At 37.7% G+C, this 22,362-nt stretch overlaps 1 protein-coding gene across 1 annotated transcript in view; it reads right to left on the bottom strand.

Annotated features, from left to right (window-relative positions):
* Positions 1-22,362, bottom strand: part of LOC125267249 (serine protease FAM111A-like) — a 25,080-nt gene extending 2,718 nt beyond the window's left edge. The window contains exons 1-7 of the mRNA XM_048188707.1: positions 22,237-22,362; positions 21,638-21,703; positions 12,580-12,645; positions 6,944-7,006; positions 6,674-6,763; positions 5,301-5,363; positions 30-92 (exon numbers count right to left, since the gene is read on the bottom strand). Coding sequence (XP_048044664.1) covers positions 30-92; positions 5,301-5,363; positions 6,674-6,763; positions 6,944-7,006; positions 12,580-12,645; positions 21,638-21,703 — 411 coding nt within the window. The 5' untranslated portion in view covers positions 22,237-22,362. The remainder of the gene's footprint in view (positions 1-29; positions 93-5,300; positions 5,364-6,673; positions 6,764-6,943; positions 7,007-12,579; positions 12,646-21,637; positions 21,704-22,236) is intronic.

Raw genomic sequence — 22,362 nt, 5'->3', positions numbered from 1 at the left:
CATTTTGCATATATGTGTTAGTGATCTACCTGCTGCAGATCTTTTGAGGGTTCCTCTTCAGCTTCTTTCTTAATTGAATGAGCCGTCGTTTTCTGGGAAAATGTCAACAACAGTGAAGTCAATGCAGGCTTACCACTGTCTACATCTTTCTACCATAATTTAACTAATAAAATACAGGCACTGTAAGTGCACTGTTACGACCCTATCACACCAAACATGATGCAACAAAGTAAAACACCTTTCACCCTGAGAAACGAATATACTTTGAGAAAATACAATATACACTCAAAAACATCTGCTGTCATTGACAAGTTGTAATCAGTGATATTTTATTACAGTTCAAACTGAATATCATTGAATAGTTACCATTCCATCTGTGTCTTTATATCTACAATGAGAGTTGAAGGACAATTATTTCTATAAAAGTCTGTCTTCTATAAAAATATCATCATTTAGTTATAAAACCTAAGGAATTAACAGATATAGCATAGACCATGGTTTTATCAGTGTGTCCCAGTTAAACACAGGCACTGCATGAATATGCCTGGCTGTTTCCATACTATATAGTAGGTGAAAAACATTATGTGAGCCAAGTAGTATGTTCCAATTCATAGTTTTCATAAAACAGTAGGCGAAAAGTACCCAGATGGCTGACTACTTCTAGTGACATTCTGAAGTGTGTATTCAATGGGCATTTTACTATCCCATGAGGCCACAGGAAAAGGTTTGTGAATGGAAGTGAAGCAATGTAACTGATGGCGTATGTCACATGAAAATGACAACATGGTGGATGAAGTACAATTTCATTCAAACTACACACATTCTTACTATATAGAACATCCTTAGTATGGTGGCATCCAGAATTACATATTTGGGTCCTGACTCCAGGACATGGAAGATTTAAAGGGGTCATTGATTATGATTTCACATTTTTAACTTTAGTTAGTGTGTCATGTTGCTGTTTGAGCATAAACAACATCTGCAAAGTTACAACGCTAAAGTTCAATGCAAAGGGATATATTTTCTTTTACAGAAATCGCTTTTTAAGGACTACAACCAACGGCTGGTAGGGACTACAATGAGCTTCTTCCTGGGTTGGTGACATCATAAACCCTGAAGTTTAGTAGCTCCGCCCATTGATTGGAAAAACACAGTAGCTGCATTGGATTTGCAGAGAGCCTGAAATTGAAAAAAAACCCAATGCTGTGCCTTCCATATTCCGATAGGAATGCCACAACACACTTATTAATTTGTTTTAGATTGTTTCATATGTAGGGATTATGTGTAGTTAGTTAGTGTGCAGAAATCAAGTTAAATAGATGATATCACTGCATTCATGTACTCAACTTGTCTGTGATCGGCTACATGTTCATCCCTGTAACCTTTCATGCCACAATCTAAATATAATGCTATAATCAACACTTCAATGTAAACGCCCACTGCTGTGATTGGCCAACATCTTTGCATATGGAAATAGCTAAGTATTATCAAAGTCCCTTTAAGCCAAGTCATTTCACTCGGTGGCCATCTTTGAAATGCCTCTTGGGCATGCAAGTGCAGCTCCTATCTCTTTGAATGAGGAAACATCAAATTCTCCAAAGCTGTTTGCCAAGCTTTCGATTAAATTTAATATTTGTAATCACCAATGAAATCTGACAACAACTGTCATATAAATTTTTTTTCCCAAACGCTCGAATCATGACAAAACTGTATTTTTTAGGCTGGATCAAGCTAATGCGCATGCGCTGCCCTAAATGCGCGTCTCTTGTGTCTCACTTCAGAGGCACGTGTCTGACTGTTTCTATAGAAACCAGTGCTTCTAACGACTGCTGCAGTGATGCAATGACTTTACAAGTCAGTGATTGGCTCTTATTTAGAAGGCGGGACTTATTCCGCCATATTGCGCATTTCACTTTTTCTTTTTTTCTTTTTTAATTAATGCCACAAACCAACAACAATACAATGAGATATATCATTGAAGTAAAAAAAACCAAAAACAAACCAGCAACTAAAATAAAGTGAAATAACAATGCCAGAGGACAAGAAAAAAAATAATAATATAACAAACAAAAGGAAAAGGGTGCTACTTTATACATCATATCTGCTTACAATGTTATAAGCTCGAATTGCCTTTTTACTTCTACAATTTCGCAAAACAGAACAATACAGTTTGAAATCATTTTTAAAGCAAAAAAAATTGGCTTGGAACGTGTTTCACTTTCTCCCATTGAAAATAATATGAGTGACACGTCTTGTGTTATTTTATAGTCTTTGGTATTATGTGTGGAATAGTAAACCTTGAGAACTGTTATAGTAAAAATGTGATAAAAGTTTTCGAGAGAATTTCACATGTAATACTTAGCTATTTCCATATGCAAAGATGTTGGCCAATCACAGCGGTGGGCGTTTACACTGAAGTCTCACAGCAGACACGCCCCTTAAGACAGAGCGTTCAGATCAGAGGGCTAAAATCAGGGTAGGAAAAATGCCTTTTATTTCTAAATTGACAATTTTTGATGTAAACATCATTCTAACATTAAAAGTGCACCCCAGGAAACATTATAAAATAATGCAGTTCATGACCCCTTTAACCCAGGGGCAGTTTCTTCATTAGGGTGATGCACCACCAAAGTGAGAAAGGGACGTATTTTTTTCAACCACAGTGTTACGCTAGCTGTTACCAAAGAGTATACAACTAGTGTATATTCTTTGCTAGGCTGTTTTGTTCTGCCTCTGGATACAGGCTATAGTCCAATCAGCATCAATCACGTTCTGTGGAGTACTGCCTCTTTTTGGGCGATTTCACTCTGGCTGAGAATTACCCCGAGTGCTCTCATAGACTTCCATTCAAAAAAAAATTTTTTTTTCAAACTGCAGGCACTGCAATGCATTCTCTATGGGTTCCGGGAGGGCTTTCGTCATCATACGTAACCTTAACTTGTGCAGCGATTGGTCTCTATTTATAATCTTTAAGCTAAAGTGACATCCAGTAATTTCCTCAGTGCATAAGTTACATTTCACATACATTTTCTCCATCTGTAAATGTTAGAAAGTCGAGAAAATATTTCCATTTTATTGTCCAGGAGACAGAAGTGGAAGCACAAACTTCCGCGAACGAGCGCCGCCGTGCGCATGCGCGCTAAACAGACGGAGCGCTAAAATATTTGTTGTTGATTATTTGTTTTTGTTTGCGAAAATAAATGTGCCATATGTAGAATTTCGAACCTACAACTAAGTGTATTTTTAGCAGTACTAAACTGTAAAGCAGTAACTGTAAAGTGACCATTGCAGGGTAATAATCACTAATAATTAGTCTGTGCTTTTTTTATTTTCAGTTTTAGTTTAGTGAATGTAACTTCTGCTTTAAAAAGCATTATTTTGTTTTTAGATTGTAGTGTCAGAATAGACAAACATTCATGTTTGTTTTCATAGCCTTCAATATGAACATTTGTTTGTAGGAAAATATTGGGCAGGATGTGAAATAAAATAAAAAAAATTATTAAATACAGATTTTTTGTATTTTTTTTTTTTTAGTTCAAATAGAAAAATGTACAAAATACCGAGATTATACATCGCCATTCAGCCCAAAAATAGAGATATGATTTTTTGGCCATATTGCCCAGCCCTATGGCATGCTTTAAATACTGAATTTCCCCCAGAAGCCAGAGAGCCGATGTAGTGGAGGGACTCCGAAGATCTAGGCGGCCGCGACATAGCCGTAGTGATGACCCCCTGAGATGGTGGTAGAGATCCGGAGGGCTGAAGGCGAGCAGGAGCGACCGAGGGCAGAGGCGGAGCCTGAGGGAGGAAGGGAGGAGCAGGCTGAAGACGAAGGGGTGGAGGGCCAGAATGTAGCAACCGGCCCGTAGGTCCATGGCGTAGGTGTAGCGATGCCCAACCCAGGTGGAGCCGACGTACTGAGGGAGTCCTGTGAGGCTGAAAGTCCGACGGTTTCTGCCGACATCAAGGGAGGAAGGAGTGTAGGTGCAGGAGTTGGGACGACAGATCGAGGAGGACTGGAGCGTGCAGAGGCAGAGGGCTTCTCACAGCCGTGACGAGATGACTCCAGGAGGGCCCGAGGTGTAGCCTCACCACTGAGAGGAGGTGCTGAGGGACTGATGGGAGGCATCAATGATGGGACGACAGGATTAGCTGGGGACTGGGGCAAACACTGTGGAGCAGAGTCCAAGGTGTGCTGGAGAGGTAGTGGATGAGGGAGGTTGGGAGGGAACACAGGGCTGGATGGAAACAGCGGGGAGACGGAAAGTTCAGGGCTGGACGGAACCAACCAGTTGGAAACACATAGAGACACAAAAGGTAACAGAGGGGGAAACAAAACAACCTCTCCAACATCAAAAAAAATGTTCTCCAGTGCGGTGGCCGAACACTCACTCTCAGTGGTGGGGGGTTGGGCGGGGCTCCTTTCTATCCCGTCGAACTCCACCAAGACTCCCTCAGCGACGGAAGAGGCAGCCGACTCACACACCTGGTCAGGCACGTGCCGCTCAGGCTCTGTGGCGATGTTCAGCTCGGTCGCTCTTGTGTGCACTAGCATGTACGTCGCGGCGGAGTGGTTCTCGTTGCCTGCGGTGGGCTCAGGCTGTCGATCCTCGCCGGTGTTGTTGGCTGGGCACTGGGTAGCTAGTGGGACTGGTGTCGTTGTCGACGATGTTGACTGTGAGCCACGAATCACAGGACACCAGCACCCACTCAACGTATTCCATGAAGCTCCCTCGAGGCCCTTCCCCGGACAGCAGGGCTTTGGTGGCGGTGTTGAGGCCAGCATATAGGAAGTTGCAGAGGCTGCTGTCCGGGAAAGTTGTAGCTGGTACGAGACGGATGAAATCCTCTAAATGGGCCTCGAGGGAGTGGTCCTTCTGCTCAAGGCAAAGCAGTTGAACTGAAAAAAAAAAGAGTCCATGGTGCAGAAACCCCCCCCCAAAAAAATGTTAGCACCAGCCGCCGCTGCTTTAACCCCTGTTTTCTAGGGCAGCATAGGATTCTCAATCACAGCTTGTTCTTTGTACATTGTTTTGCTGTTGTAAAAGACATTAACATGTTCTAGATAACGTTTTTTGTCTTTATTTGTGGCTTTGAGAATTTCAGAAAACTTTCATATGGTGACATTTTGATTTAATTACTGATTACATTTGTAAATGATAATTTTATAGCCTATTAGAATGTCAATAACATAACCTTCAGGCTCTATATAACACAGTAAATTGTGACAAGTTATCTATAGCTTTTTGTTTTGTGGGCCTAAAACACTATGAATCAAACATCAAATATCATGACCTTACCTGAGCATTGTCACTAGCTTGTGACGTCTCCCCAGATTCATTGTTTCTGGCATTCTGCTTTTTCTGAAAAAGACAAAAGCATATTCCATTACAACTAAAGCCGCGCACACACTTAACGATTTTAAGGCCGATTATGAATGTAAACTGATACTTATGACTGATCGTGCTCAAACGCGTCCAGTCAGAGCCAGTTGCGTTCAGTCTGCGATTACAGTCGGTGTTCAAATTCCATGTGTAAGTATATAAATCGGCTCTCGTCGACGGAAACAATTGGTATGTGTGTTCAGTTCAGTCTTAGAATGTTTCAGCTAATCGTTAGGTGTGTCCCCAGCTTAAGTCTATATAGAATGCCAAACCTGCCAAAATTAAAAATAAATAAATGCATAAATAAATATACAAAGTATAAATATTTTATACATTTATTTCCATATTTATGTACATTTTTAACATTTATTTTTTCTTTTATTTATTTATTTATACAATCATTCATTTTGACTTTTATTTATTTCCACATTTATGTATTTATTTCCATATTTGTTTATTTCCACATTTATTCATTTTTACTTTTCTTTATTTTTACATTTATGTATTTCTATATTTCTTTGTTCGTAGGGTAATGAGGAGGGCGTGGTTTACCTCAGACATAGCAATCGAGCTCAGAGTAGGCGAGGGCCAGCATTGAGGCCACAGTGACACCTTGAATATAAGTGTAGCATATAAGTACAAGTAGGAAATATGAATGTGAAGTGAATTTGTGGTCTCGTTTCAAATGCAATGATCAATATACTTGCATTGACTTCACTATAGCCTATATGTGCGCTGGTTCCTTTCCGTGTCCTGACTGGTGTCCGAGTCTCAATCAAACACAAGCTCTTATCAGCCACATTTTTTCACACCAAATGATTAATGATGGAAAATATCAAGCGCTTCCATTTCTGAGTCCCTGTTATTAGATCTGTTGAAGATGTTGCTGTTCATGTTTGCCAGCCCAGGACATTTTACAGATCCAGACCAGACGATGTTCTACGGCCATATCCGGAATAAAGAGTAACCTATCCATGTCACAACCCGTGATATAAGATTTTGGCCATATTGCCCATCCAAGTCATTCATCCCACTATCAACAGGCTCATCAATAAAAGTAAAAATAAATAAATGTATAAATAAAAGAAAAAAAAAAGTGGAAAAAAAAAAAAAAAAAATACATAAATCAGGAAATAAATGTATAAATAATTATTTTTGTTTTTTTGCTTTTCTTTGTATAATTATTTATATATTTATTTATTTTTAATTTTGGCAGGTTTGGCATTCCATAAGCCTAAACTCAATGCAATGTCTAAGCAGAGAGAATGAGAAAGACAAAAGTCACCCACAGGACTCTGTTGCAAGGGGCTCAGAAGGTCCATCGGCTTCCATTTTTTGTTGGGTGGTATATTAGGCTTGTTTTTGGCTGTTCTGTGTGTCTGTGAATAGGACAAATGATGATGAGCCTATTAAGCTATTTTAATGTTGTTAGCCCTCCGGCACTAAATAGTGAAAATTTGTGAAAAATTGTGAAAAGTAAATTACGACAAGTTATCTATAGCTTTTTGTTTTGTGGGCCTAAAACACTATGAATCAAACATCAAATATCATGACCTTACCTGAGCATTGTCACAAGCTTGTGACGTCTCCCCAGATTCATTGTTTCTGGCAGTCTGCTTTTTCTGAAAGAGATGATGACAATTCCATTAGAACTAAGCAGAGAGAATGAAAAAGACAACAGTCACTATTGACAGTCACTACATGACTCTATTGAAAGGAGCACCAAAGGTCTGGTCTATAGCGTCTGGTCAAACAAACGATTGGCTGAAAGCGGTGTCAAATAAATATCTGATATATCATTGGTTAAAAACGTAAACAAGCCTGCTGGCTACGTCATATCATCACGTTTTGTTTATGTATTTCTGTTATTTTCAGAAGTCCAGAAATGTTATGTTTTCTGGCACCATGCCAGTCTGCCAGATTAATTAATTTATTTATTTATTTATTTTATTTCCAGAACTCCAGAAATGTTATGTTTTCAGGCACTGTGCACTTTGCAAGACTTTTTTTTTTTGAAAAAGACATCACAATGTCTTGAATAAATACAAATACTGTGAACAAACACTTTTGCCTCTTCTGTTACACATAGGTCTACATCAAATTGTCCAGCAATGAATAGAGTAGGCTTTTCAGAATCACTGTATCATGATACCATCGATATAATGGACAAAATTGTATTACGAGTACATTGTAGCTGCGAGTACACCAGAGTCCTATGCAATTATTCTTGCCTCACTAAATGCCGCAAAGTGTCCACCTTTTTGGTGTTATGGAAATGGCCACCCTAGGCATTAGACAAGCCAGTATTAACGTCTGGAGCTGTGCAGAGCCAAATCAACAGACTTTATGCAGGTAAGCAAGCAATAGGCAGTTAAAAAATTTAATAATAAAAAATCTATGGGGCTGAAAACTTCACAGACACATTCAGGGGACACCTTAGACTTATATTACATTTTGTGAAAAAGCATTCTAGGGCACCTTTAATATTAGTATTACTTAAAACAGCTTGTGTTATTCTGCTAATATTTTTTGTCAACTCATTTGTTTTAAAAGTAATTCTGTGACAAAAACGGTAGATTCAAATTACGGACTCACTTTATATTAAGTGGCCTTAACTACTATGTACTTGCATTTAAATTAATAATTTGATACAATGCACTTATTGTGTACATACATGTTTCTACATTGTACTTATATTTTAAAAACACCTGCATGTAATTACATCTGTAATTAATTTCTGTAATTACATTTATAATTACACTTTTGACCCATCCCTTAACCCTTAGCCCTACCCTTAAACCTACCCATACCACCAAAGCTTTCCCTAACCTTACCTGTATCCCATCTCAATAGCAGCAAAAGTGTTTTGCAATTCAATATGAACCCAATAAGTACACTGTACTTATTTTTTGATGTAAGTACATAGTTGTTAAGGCCACTTAATATAAAGTGGGACCCAAATTACTCACGGTTTTAGAGTCACAGTTTCAGTAAGGTATTTGCTATGTTCCGTTCAAGCACCGGACTGGAAAGAGAACTCGATATTTAAGAGCTGTCTGAGATGCGTGTTTGCGCACTTTGGATGAGTGCACACACAAATCTTCTCACGGCGTGCACAAGTTCTCATTCGCATCTTCTTGAACTTGGAACTTATGTTTAGTTTAAACATAAGCAACGCGTGTTCAGTCTCACCTCACTCGATAGTCTGCGCTTTGATCATCACTGTTGTTGTAAGGTATTGGGAAGCCAGAATGTATATCCATCGAAAGAAACAAATTAGCCCAAAAAATCCTGCAGGAATCATGCAAGATAGAATAAAATACTACAGGACAGGGTACATTCCTGCAGGAGTCCTGTAGGTTTTTCCATATACTGTCCTGTAGGATTGCATAATAGGATTCCTGCAGGATTCCTGTGGATTTGTCCAATGACATGTCCTGCAGGATTGCATAACATCGTACTGAATTTATAAGAGCCCTGCAGGATTTAAAATGTAGATTTATTGATTGATTGATTAAATAAATACATAAATAAACTTAAATGGCGTGATCTAAAAGATTTATTCCCACACTTAAGGATTTCCAACATTTATTACCTACCTTCAGTGGTGTAGTCTACATGATACACTATACCCTATGGCTACCCACTAGTGTAGCGAAATTAGCTCAAAGGGGAAATATTAATAATTATTTATAACTCATTATGACTATCCATTATGATTAATTATGAATATTTGAATCAGTTAATCAAATTGATTGTAATTTTAATGTAGCTACTAGTTAATCAGTTCATTCTGTGAACACTCAATATTGATTATTAATTAGGGATGGACCGATGCCATTTTTTAAGGACAGAGTACGAGTACTGATACTTTTTTTCTAGTACTCGCTGATACCGATACCGATGCCTATACATTTATTAATTTCTCTCTCTCTCTCTCTTTTTTTTTTTTTTGGTGATGTTGCAGTTTTCCAAGCACAACACTGTGAGACTAATGAATGTATGACAGCTTCTTTATTATTACTCTAATGAAAAAAGTAATAATGTTTATGTTGTCACAAACTTAAAGATCAAAAATTTCACAGTGTCCAGTAACCTTCAGAGGCCATAATTACCAATAGGCTATATGTTGTTATATAAAAAGAATTTTACAAACAATACAACAATAAAGATACAAATTAAATAAACTTGTTTTTCAGATACAGTAGGTGTAATGAATTGGGACTTAGCATAGGATCCATGTGCATGCTTTATTAAACAGTGTTCGTATTCAGAAAGGCAATGGTAGAACAACAGCAGACAGGTATGGCAGAGAGCAGGCAGAATCGTAGTCGGAGAACAGGCAATAGGTCAGGGCAGGCAGATAACAATCACAAGTCCAGTAAACAATAAACAGTCCAAAGGCAGGCAGCAGAGAATCGTAGACAGGGAACAGACTAGATCAAAAACAGGCAGACAAACAGAATGATAAACGCTCAGAATTGCAACCGTAGTAAACAAGATCTCGCAATGGGTGTGAGCATGTGAGTGGCTTAAATAGTCCAGATAATGTGCTGCAGCTGGGTGTGGTGATTACTGATTGGTGGAGTGAGTGCAGGTGATGGCCAGGGAGGATTATGAAAACTGAAGTCTGGGAATGACTGGGAACATGACAGTAGGTTTATTTATCATGTATACATTTATTTAACATATTTTGTTGTTTTATTAACATTAATGACAAATATAGGCTACACCCAGACAGCAACATAGTGTGGCCCAAATCCGGCCCACATCTAGTACATGTGGATTACACACGGACCAGATCTGGGTCGACACTATGTTGCTGTCAGGGGTCCCTTTAAGACCGAATCCATGGATACTGACACATATCCTGTTTTCACCCAAATGTTTGCATCCACTTAAGCCATAACTGACTGTATTTCTGAGATAATCCACACGATGGACATTTTGACAACTGTGTGTGCATTTGAACATTCATTCGTGTGGGGAACCGATCGCGCGTCGTCTGTGAGAACTGGGATCACGTGCGAGAGAGAGAGAGAGCGTGCTTCTTGTCTGTGTCATTCGGTGCGATTCCGCCTATCCCGCCTTCACTAATCGATAACGAATTGTAATTGAAAGCATGCAGTTCACAATGTGTCGGTTGTCACCATTAATTTTGAAGTATTTCCACACCTCTGAGGCTGACATTGTTCCTGCTGCTGCCGCCGGTGTCTCTGTGCACGGAAAATGCTGTCAGTTACGTCACGTGAGGTATTTTTATGAGTACGTGAGCATGGTATCGGTGCACCCCTATTATTAATTAATTCTAAGAAAAAGGGTATTTTTCATGTAAATTTTTCTTAGTACTTACAGCGCTTAGAGCTTGTAACAAAATCGATCATTTAAGTGACAATTTATTCGCAGACAGAGAATCATAAGGAAATATGTATTGTGCACAAGTTTTATTAACTAAATCATGAACACATAACTAAACTAACAAACACATACATACAATTCACGTATACATAGGAAATGAGAGAGTGGAAATGAAATTTGAACCATATCATAACAGGGGAATAAAGCGATGAGAAGAGTCAATTAAACAAGCTGGAAGGACCATCAGTTTTCTCAGTAAAAAAGCACATTTGTTAACAAAGGGGTTTACAAATTAATACTAAATCGCTGTTTAGTGTTCAAATGTACGATACTTGCAAAATGCCTTATCTGTTGAGGAGCATCTGGATCTGCAGGCTGAGGAGAAATTCTTGATGGTTTGGTGCAAAGTTGTAATCAATATCTTCTGCGTTGAATGAAGAAAGTTAAACGACTTGCGCTGTTAAATTTGACTGTCAGTGGTCGAGGAGGTTGCGCATGGTGTGAGGCCTACCTGCCTGGCTCACGTGACAACAATCAGTAGTATCAGCAGGGACAAAGACATGAACAAGAAGAGGGGCGAGTGTTCTGCCTGGGGGTATTTAACTTCTACGGAAAGTTTACATCCCAGAGTTTTGGCTTCACCAAAGAGAAAGGTCCAATTCTCTGGTGAGAGATTTTTTTTTTTTTTTTGCATGAGGAGTGTGAGCTATTAAGTTTGTACATTTATACTCTGATAAATATAACAAACTTACCATGCATTCTATGAGATGGTGATGTCCACCAAAGTGTGAGTCATTAAATGGGCATTAATTTAGTAGGAGACATGATGTACGCAGGGTTACCTTAACTAATAGTATACTCATAAGATTTGCATAAAGCAAAACAGAACACAAGAGACACTTTACAAGACAGTTGTAATTATACACACAATGTCCTGGGATGCATGTTCATTTATAGGACAGTTTCTCTATAAATTAATGCAGGAAAGTCTGTTCTAAGAGCTATGGGTTTTTCTATGGACTCTGTTTTTGGGCTGCATAGTTCAGGGCAATAAACTAAGCCTTATCAGACGGTGTCCATGGTAACTGAGGCCCTTATTGTCCTAGTTCGGGGAGGATGGTTCCATAAACCACCTAATGAGTTTCAAGGATTATTTGTTAAATATAACAAGTAATTGTGTCTGATTTGGTCCAGATGCTACACTAGGAAAGGTCAAGCATTTCCATATACTCACTTAAAAAAGCGCGAGGATACGTAACCATTCAATAAATCGCAATAAGCTTTGTTGCTTTTGACATGAAACTAATTTTTTTTAATGTGGCATGACAGATCGCTGTAGTGCCTCAGTTCAAGCGAAGCTGATATAATTTACTAACAAAAATACAAAAAGAGTATTTCATTGACTGCTGAATATCTAAACACAAATGAGTTCAGTAGTACAGTAGTAAAACTGTAGAGTTAATAGCACTTTTATTTTGCAGAGTGGATTGGATACTGTATCAGTCAACTTCCCATTTGTTAGGTTGAATGCAAAGTAAATTATGTAATCCATACACATTTTTCAAGTGTACACAAGTTCATCTGAATTTATAAAAAAGTAATCACACAGTGCTACTTTATTTCACTTCAGAATTGTAGATTTAACAAACTAACTAAAATAACAAACAAGTTATTTTCCTGTATATATCCATTCAGTCAGTTTTAGCCCTGTAAAACGCAACCATTGCAATTTCGAGATTGAATATAGTCAAAAGACTAACCATAACCACAAACAACTATAGTCACAAGATATCCCATATGGTAAAACATGAAAACATTTAACAGTGCAGTGTCCTACCGAGATAAATGGCTTGCGGCGGTAATTGGTCTCATCGCTGTCATCACTGTCAGAATTGTTAAACATCTGTTGAAAAAAAACAAAAAAAACATGAATAACAAAGTCTTGGTACTAATATCTTTGTAAGTGTTGACTCTATAAACCAGAGGCAAGGGAATATCCGGCGGATATCGAACCTAAAACTAACTTTACCGGGCTCTTTTTAGGTCGGTTTGGTGTGTCCCGGGGAAAAAGCCTCCTACAACAAGGCGCTCACAATGGAGACGACTATGACATTGATTCATCACGATTCGTTCACTAACAAAACACCTTTAATCCAAACACTGTTGTTGTTCATACAATGTAAGTTTTTTGCATGGTAACTTGATTCTTTCATGAATAATTCACAACATCATCTTTAACCAATCATCAAACAGGTGCGGAATCAGGTGAGAGTATAAACAAGGCTTTATGATGTTCACGATTGATGAATTTACTAACACAGTTTTAATGTAGAAGAGAAGAAACTAGGATCCCAATTTAAGAACTCAGAGACATTCCAAGGTTATTGTTAAGATTTATATGATTTATGCTCTCATTTGTATTCATTTGTAACTTATTTTCCCAGCTTTGTTTTTTCCCTTGTAACAGGCATTCCAATCACAGTGCGAGTATGTCATGTGACCTAATCATTGATTGAATGATTACACGTGCTTATGATTAATAAAAGTGTGCCAGTCAGAGCGACTGGAGGTATGGGAAAGAGTACACAGTTGTTTGTGTCTTATTTGCGCGTAGCCTACTCTGTTAACAGGTTATGGGCCCAGATAACGTAATATGATATGGTGTGAAGGTCGCAATGGTTACTGCGTGCACCTGAGTTTAACCCGAGACAAGGCCTACTTACAACATGAGTAGAAGGGAAAAGGAAGCGACCACAACAAGCCGCTGGTCAAGACTTGTCTTCGACGGTGATGAAAAGAATTATGAGTTATGGGAGACGAAATTTTTGGGCCACCTTTGTTTACAAGGATTGAAAGAGACTATTTTAAATGAACCATCTGACGAAGATGAGGAAGATACAGCGAAAAACGCCGAAGCCTACGCGGAGCTTATACAGTTTCTGGATGATAAAAGTTTATCGTTGGTCATGAGAGCAGCAGCAGACGACGGACGAGAGGCGCTGAAGATTCTGCGTGAATATTATGCTGGAAAGGGGAAGCCCCGGGTAATAAGTTTGTATACAGAGCTAACTTCACTGCAGAAGTCGTCCAGTGAGAGTGTTACGGAATATGTCATCCAGGGACGTGCACAGGAATTTTGAGGGGCAGTTGCTCTGACCTAAAAAAAGGGCTATATGAAGGCCTGAGAATAACCGTGGTATAAGCGGAATAATTGACTCTGCTTCGAGTCGTGACCGAATCAGCACCTCAGGTGTGCATTATTTTTCTAATAATTCAACGGCCCGTCGTCAATTATTCCTACATTTTACCTCAAACTTGCATCTAGTTAACTTTCTAAAGTAGCAATCGCTTCTCGGGTCGACATTAACACGCTGACAAAATTATATTCAGAATTAAAAATATTTTTATACCACTTTTTAATGTGTGATTGTGTAAAGGTTTTCACGAGAGACCAACCTTTCGCGAACTTGTTTCCAACACTCGTTCTCATGGAGGCGCGGTGTGCACGGAGGGGAGGGGCTGTGCGCGCGAGAGTATATGAGAGAGACGCGTGAGTGAGAGACGCAGGGAAATGAAATGCAGCTGAACGTTTGCTCTATGAAAGACACCGACAAAGACATTTAATCTATAATTTTATTTTATTTTAATTAGTTTTGCCAAACACACATTACAGTTTTGGTTAGTTATCGTGTTTTTGTAATGCCTCGTTTTTATTTTTATTTCAGTCAACGACGATGTTTTTTCCCACCTAGTTTTCGTTTTTTCATTCGTTTTCGTTAACGATTATAACCTTACTCACCTTTCCGACAACGTTAAGTCGTCTCACCTGACAACCGCGACAATCTCCTTCTAGTGCCGCTCATGCAGGCTCAGCTCAGGTGCCGGTCGCGTGCAGCACTGCAGCCACGTAAACAGAGTTTGCCCTTCCCCTACTGACTTTCACTTTCGGACGGGTGCCCGAATATGGAAGTGAATGAGGCTTTGCGATTTTTTTTTTTTTATCTAGGCCTACGTGAAATTCTGCATCCATTGTACGATTTTTTTTTATTTATTTTTTTCCACCTCGGAAGGGCAACGTGAGTCAAGAAGGGCATATGGGCAGTTGCCCGGGCAACCTGAGCAACCCCCCTGTGCACGTCCCTGTAGACAGAGATGTAAACATGTGGACATTAAATACCATTTTGTAAGATCGGTGATAAATGAAGGCAGAATTAGTCTGGAGTACTGTCCAACTGATGATATGGTTGCAGATGTACTAACAAAACCAGCAACAAAACTTAAGTTAATGAAATTTTATTTGTTTATGTTCGGTGTATGAATTGTGTACTTATGTTAAGATGATGAAATGACAAATGTTCGAGCAAGTGGGGGTGTTAAGATTTATATGATTTATGCTCTCATTTGTATTCATTTGTATTTTATTTGTAACTTATTTTCCCAGCTTTGTTTTTTCCCTTGTAACAGGCATTCCAATCACAGTGCGAGTATGTCATGTGACCTAATCATTGATTGAATGATTACACGTGCTTATGATTAATAAAAGTGTGCCAGTCAGAGCGACTGGAGGTATGGGAAAGAGTACACAGTTGTTTGTGTCTTATTTGCGCGTAGCCTACTCTGTTAACAGTTATATTCTAAATATGGATATCCTTTAAGCCAGGAAACCAGGAAATCTTACCTTGTCCAAGTTAAAAGAATCTGATGTTGTAGGGCAGTGTCTATACGTGACTACTTAACTTTAGAGTTTCTGTTCTCCTCTCATTTGGTCCTCGCTCGCTTTGATCTGACTTCCTGCTCTTCAGTTCATGCCCAGAAAAGGAAATCGAAAGTACTTGAAATTTATGATGAAACAAAACCTATTCGAGCCCGATCACACGAAAATGCGTATCAATAGTACGAGTTTGTAATCTCGTAGAATATATACGCCAAAATGAGTTTTGGCGTGCTTATGGTACGCATTTTTCGCGTGCATGATACGCACTTTATGGCGTATTATACGTACGAAACCCCCACTCCCCCCCATCCTACCCAAGAGCGTATCATATAAACGCCATAAAGTGCGTATCATATGCACGCGAAAAAACTGCGTACCATAAGCATAAATTCATTTTGGCGTATATATTATACGAGATTACAAACTCGTACTATTGATACGCATTCTCATGTGATCGTGTTGGCTATTCACTTGTAATATAATGGCAAGGATGGACGCAGATGAGCTACGCCTACAAAAAGTCATAATAATGGGCCTCTTCCTATATATTTGATATTAGTGATTCAAAATGATTAGATTTTCGATTGTACAATAAACAATAGCCTACTCGCAGAGTTAAATAATAAATTCTTAAATAATAAAGACATAAATAAATAAAGGCTTCGTAATGAAAACCTTTATTTTTATTATAAACTTTATTTCACAATTATTGGTATTATTTACTTTTAGATGGAGTAAAGAATTATTTAGGAGTCAAGAATGAGGCCAACACTGTATATTTTGGCCTAATTAAAACTGATTACTTTTTCAAATATATAGCCTAATTTATAATTTCCATAGCGGTTCCCAGTTCCAGAATCAAATCAATGAGAGTGCTTCTGAAATTAGCCTCAATCTCATATATTTTTGTCCCGTTTGTTGCAATGGTTATCACTATGGCTGCGTTTACACTGACACAAAAATCAGATTTTTTTTTTTTTACATCTGAGTCAGATCTGATCAGATTTACTGCATCCAACAAATTTTGTGTAAACACAAAAATCTGCACGAGATCCGATTATTTTTTATTTTTTTGCATCCAATCTGAGCCTTCCAAATGTGGTTTTAAGATACATATTCGATATCTGTACATCCGACCTATGTCTAAACACAGGGACGTGCACAGGGGGGTTGCTCAGGTTGCCCGGGCAACTGCCCATATGCCCTTCTCGACTCACGTTGCCCTTCCGAGGTGGAAAAAAATAAATAAAAAAATCGTACAATGGATGCAGAATTTCACGTAGGCCTAGATAAAAAAAAAAAAATCGCAAAGCCTCATTCACTTCCATATTCGGGCACCCGTCCGAAAGTGAAAGTCAGTAGGGGAAGGGCAAACTCTGTTTACGTGGCTGCAGTGCTGCACGCGACCGGCACCTGAGCTGAGCCTGCATGAGCGGCACTAGAAGGAGATTGTCGCGGTTGTCAGGTGAGACGACTTAACGTTGTCGGAAAGGTGAGTAAGGTTATAATCGTTAACGAAAACGAATGAAAAAACGAAAACTAGGTGGGAAAAAACATCGTCGTTGACTGAAATAAAAATAAAAACGAGGCATTACAAAAACACGATAACTAACCAAAACTGTAATGTGTTTGGCAAAACTAATTAAAATAAAATAAAATTATAGATTAAATGTCTTTGTCGGTGTCTTTCATAGAGCAAACGTTCAGCTGCATTTCATTTCCCTGCGTCTCTCACTCACGCGTCTCTCTCATATACTCTCGCGCGCACAGCCCCTCCCCTCCGTGCACACCGCGCCTCCATGAGAACGAGTGTTGGAAACAAGTTCGCGAAAGGTTGGTCTCTCGTGAAAACCTTTACACAATCACACATTAAAAAGTGGTATAAAAATATTTTTAATTCTGAATATAATTTTGTCAGCGTGTTAATGTCGACCCGAGAAGCGATTGCTACTTTAGAAAGTTAACTAGATGCAAGTTTGAGGTAAAATGTAGGAATAATTGACGACGGGCCGTTGAATTATTAGAAAAATAATGCACACCTGAGGTGCTGATTCGGTCACGACTCGAAGCAGAGTCAATTATTCCGCTTATACCACGGTTATTCTCAGGCCTTCATATAGCCCTTTTTTTAGGTCAGAGCAACTGCCCCTCAAAATTCCTGTGCACGTCCCTGTCTAAACATGTATATCTCTCAGCAATGAGATGATAACTTCGCTGTAATTTAAACCAAGCTTCGATATTAGGTTTCTTTTTCTCTCTCTCTCTCTCTCTCTCTCTTGTTAATTCATTTGAATTCATAAAAAAGTAGTAATCTTACTGCACTACTTTAATTCACTTCAGAATTCTAGATTTAACAAACTGTAAATAAAATAAACGAAAATTGCCGTTATTTTCCTGTAAATGTCTGTTTGGTCAGTTTTTGTGCTGCAAAACGCAACCTATGTCAATCATTGCAATTTTGCAAATCCGCGCCTATCCCGCCTTCACTAACGGCAATCGATAACGAACTGTGATTGGATCATTTGTTTTACAAAGAATTTTATTGGAATTTTACTGTTCTTGCGTAACACAGCACTACTACTACTATTAAGGAAACACAATAAACAAGAACACAAATAAAAGAAAGAAAATAATTGAAACAGCTGCTATACAGATTTGTGTCATCCCAGAAAAGCACAGATCATCCTTCAACATGTTAGTAGCATTTAGCAGTTATTTATTATTAATTCAGAAACATTTATAATAAACACAATTGAAAATGTAAAACAGTAAAAAGACAAAAATGTTATATGCATTTCAGAAAATCTTTCACTATTTGATCAATGAGAATTGAAGTTTACAGTACAAAAGAGCTGAATAATAACTCTTTTGAATTAAGCGCAATCTGCTTTGACATCACAATCATGTTGCATTGTGGTGTATGGAGCTGCCTGAGGGTTTGATGGTCTGCCAAACTTCACTTGTCCACACAATGCACTTCAAAATGGCAGCAGGGATTCCCCGAGATGAAGTATATATATAATGTTTTAATGACCATCCATCCATATATATATATTTGGTCTTTATTAAGATACAAACAGAAAATGCAGGAAATATGTACACAAAATGTAAAAAAAAAAAAAAAAAAAAATCAGAACAAAATGAATTCTTTAAGCAAAAATAAGTATTTATATAATGTGACCTCCTGGACTTTCTTCCATTTTCTCAAAGCAGCAAATTTTATATGCTCTGCTCATTATATCATTGCTAAAATAATCATTGCTTTTGCACAATGATAGATAGATAGATAGATAGATAGATAGATAGATAGATAGATAGATAGATTCTCTTAAAGCCATGAAGTTCACATGAGGTGACATATGGTCACACATGGTGAGGATGGGGTTGTCTGTGTCCAGCATTTCATCTTTGCATTAGTTAATCTTCCACCTCGACCGATTCTTTCTTTAAAAATGTGCTTGTATTCCTCACAGATGGCTGATTTCCATGGCGTAATCAGAGTGGTGTAAAAGATGAGGTTGTTCTTGATTCTTTTCCCATTGAGTTGAATATAGTCAGCATACAGAAGATCAGGATTGTCTCTGGGAGTTTTCTCTTTGTGTTTTTGTTTTGTGTGTGTTTTTTTTTTTTTTTTTTTCTGGCCTGCACAAAGTGTATATAACCCAAGAGGCAGAACTCTGATGCTTTTTGGGTAACAGATACTAGGAGGCCCATCGGTAGCCATTTTGGGGTGAAAATGGCAACTGAAAATGGCAAATGGCAAAAGAATCCATCACATCTTACGCACCTAAAATCAGCGAATCTCACAGCCAAATCAGAAGCACAATAGAAAATTATGAAAATCTCAAATTAGGTCATCAGTAGATTTTATGACAGTAAATGTTGCATTGTCTTGCATATGTTTTATGTTATCAGTTGTGGAATCCAACATTCATCCATCTGAGGTAATGTTGTTAGCCTACTTTATTTTCCATTTTATGCAACTTTACACATTTACTATTAATAATAAATTAATAATTAATAAAGTTAAGATCATCATGTTTGTAGGGTGATCCAGGGGATTAAAACGTACAATATAGGCCTTTAGACCTAGTGGAGTAATAGTAATTAGTAAATTACTCCACTTGGTCTGAAATATATATTGTATGTTTTAATCCCCTGGATCATGCTACAGACATAATGATCTTATACACTGTAAAAAATGACCGTGATTTTAACAGTAAAAATGCTGCGGTGAAAAACTGTCAATTGGTTTACAGAAAGTTTCCGTACTATATACGGTGAATAACTGTAATAGATCTAACGGTACATTTAATGTAATTTTACGGTAAAATACCGTTAAATTCACAGTTTTTGGAAGTGAAAAATTACAATTCATTGTAAAATTTACAGTGAAAAAACGTAAATTGACATTCCCACAATTCCCTGCGTGACACTTCACATTTGATATATTTTCGTTGAAATAACTGTTTCTTAGTTTTTCTCATTTTTTTTAATCAGTTATGTACATTAGGGTTTTATGTTACATCTAATATTGTTAAATTAATGTTTATTGCATTTTTAAAATTTCATGCATGTTACCATGATGGTGTTTAGTGTGTGTGTGAATGACACTGTGTGCACCTTCTATATATCAGTATTGTGCTTCTCAGCTTGTGGAAAAGCTGCTTGTGATGAACTTTGATTCATCATGTGACTCTTATCACCACTGTGTTTGGTGTCTGTCAGTGTATTATAAAGGTACAAAACAGATATTAGTACTTCATTAGGTTGGTAAATTAACATTATATCAGTTAATGAAATACGTTATTTTACCGTAAATTTAACAGATTTTTTTTTTTACGTTGCTACTGTATTTTTTACGGTAAAGTTCTGGCAACCACAGCTGCCGGTTTTTTACAGTGAAGAACATGATGCATTGCTGTGTCTGTTATCCCATAATTCCCCTTTTGGACACAGTGGCTGTGTTTTTGTTGTTGTTGTTGTTGTTTTGTTTGTTTTTTTACTGTCAGTTTACTGTCAAGCTGTTAAATATTCTGTTATATATTTATTGTCCAACATTCCCAATTTTTCTGATGCATGACCTTAATTTAATTTCATATGTTGGTAATAATTCAGTGTTTATAAGCCTTTTAAAGAATTTTAACCCAAACTGACTGGGTTTCTAGAGAGCAAAGGTCTCTTTTCTTTGGAAGACTTAAACACAAAGTCTGTAAAATAAACTGTTAAAAGGATTTGATGATCACTAGTATTTTATTCTGTGTTGTCATCATTCAGGTTGGATTTCAGGTTTTTTCTAAACAAGCTTGAATAACAACAAGCAGCTGATATTGCCATAGAAGCTATTGGACTGCAGAGTCGATTTCATGCCAAAATGGCGGAAGCATAGGGCTGCTGCTGGGCGCCAGTGTTGCAATGAAACGTTCTATTGGCTTTCACTTCTTGTCAGTAGTTAAGTTCTTTGTCACCATTGTGATCAGACTGGGCACTGAGCCAAAACTGCAGCTAACTTAGCTTTTAGCTTGTAATAATGAGAGATTTTACTGGAATATGATCAAAATATACATTTTTTTGTTAAAGTTATTTGCCAGAAAGTGCTTACCTCTCTGTTTAACAATTCAGGATCAACAATTTTGTAAAGATTTTCAGCTGTAGTTGCTTTAAAAAAATCCTTTAGCATTTTGGAGGGAAATCTACATAGTGATCCAGCAGCCAGATGCTAATCCACAGGTTTGAGTCTTCTTTCTTTTATTAAAATGTATTTTCTAGAAAAAATCAGTCTTTACCTGAATCCAAGTTGTTCCTCTGCTGTTTTTACTTGTTTGTTTTCGTTATTTCACTCTCTGACTCACTTTTTGGCTTAATCTTTTATTATTTTTCAAGAGTGGCTGATCAGTGGCCTTTTTCTCTCTCTTGTTAATTCATCTGAATTTATAAAAAAGTAATCACACAGTGCCACTTTATTTCACTTCAGAATTCTATATTTAACAAACTAACTAAAATAACAAACAAGTTATTTTCCTGTATATATCCATTCGGTCAGTTTTAGCCCTGCAAAACGCAACCATTGCAATTTCGAGAGTGAATATAGTCAAAAGACTAACCATAACCACAAACAACTATAGTCACAAGATATCCCATATGGTAAAACATGAAAACATTTAACAGTGCAGTGTCCTACCGAGATAAATGGCTTGCGGCGGTAATTGGTCTCATCGCTGTCATCACTGTCAGAATTGTTAAACATCTGTTGAAAAAAAAACAAAAAAAAACATGAACAACAAAATCTTGGTACTAATATCTTTGTAAGACTGTTAACTCCATTAAACAGAGGCAAGGGAATGTCCGGCGGATATCGAACCTAAAACTAACTTTACCGGGCTCTTTTTAGGTCGGTTTGGTGTGTCCCGGGGAAAAAGCCTCCTACAACAAGGCGCTCACAATGGAGACGACTATGACATTGATTCATCACGATTCGTTCACTAACAAAACACCTTTAATCCAAACACTGTTGTTGTTCATACAATGTAAGTTTTTTGCATGGTAACTTGATTCTTTCATGAATAATTCACAACATCATCTTTAACCAATCATCAAACAGGTGCGGAATCAGGTGAGAGTATAAACAAGGCTTTATGATGTTCACGATTGATGAATTTACTAACACAGTTTTAATGTAGAAGAGAAGAAACTAGGATCCCAATTTAAGAACTCAGAGACATTCCAAGGTTATATTCTAAATATGGATATCCTTTAAGCCAGGAAACCAGGAAATCTTACCTTGTCCAAGTTAAAAGAAAATCTGATGTTGTAGGGCAGTGTCTATACGTGACTACTTAACTTTAGAGTTTCTGTTCTCCTCTCATTTGGTCCTCGCTCGCTTTGATCTGACTTCCTGCTCTTCAG

This window comes from Megalobrama amblycephala, linkage group LG4 (genome assembly GCF_018812025.1).
Source record: "Megalobrama amblycephala isolate DHTTF-2021 linkage group LG4, ASM1881202v1, whole genome shotgun sequence".
Lineage (NCBI taxonomy): Eukaryota > Metazoa > Chordata > Actinopteri > Cypriniformes > Xenocyprididae > Megalobrama > Megalobrama amblycephala.
This window is presented reverse-complemented; position numbering and strand designations above follow the sequence as displayed.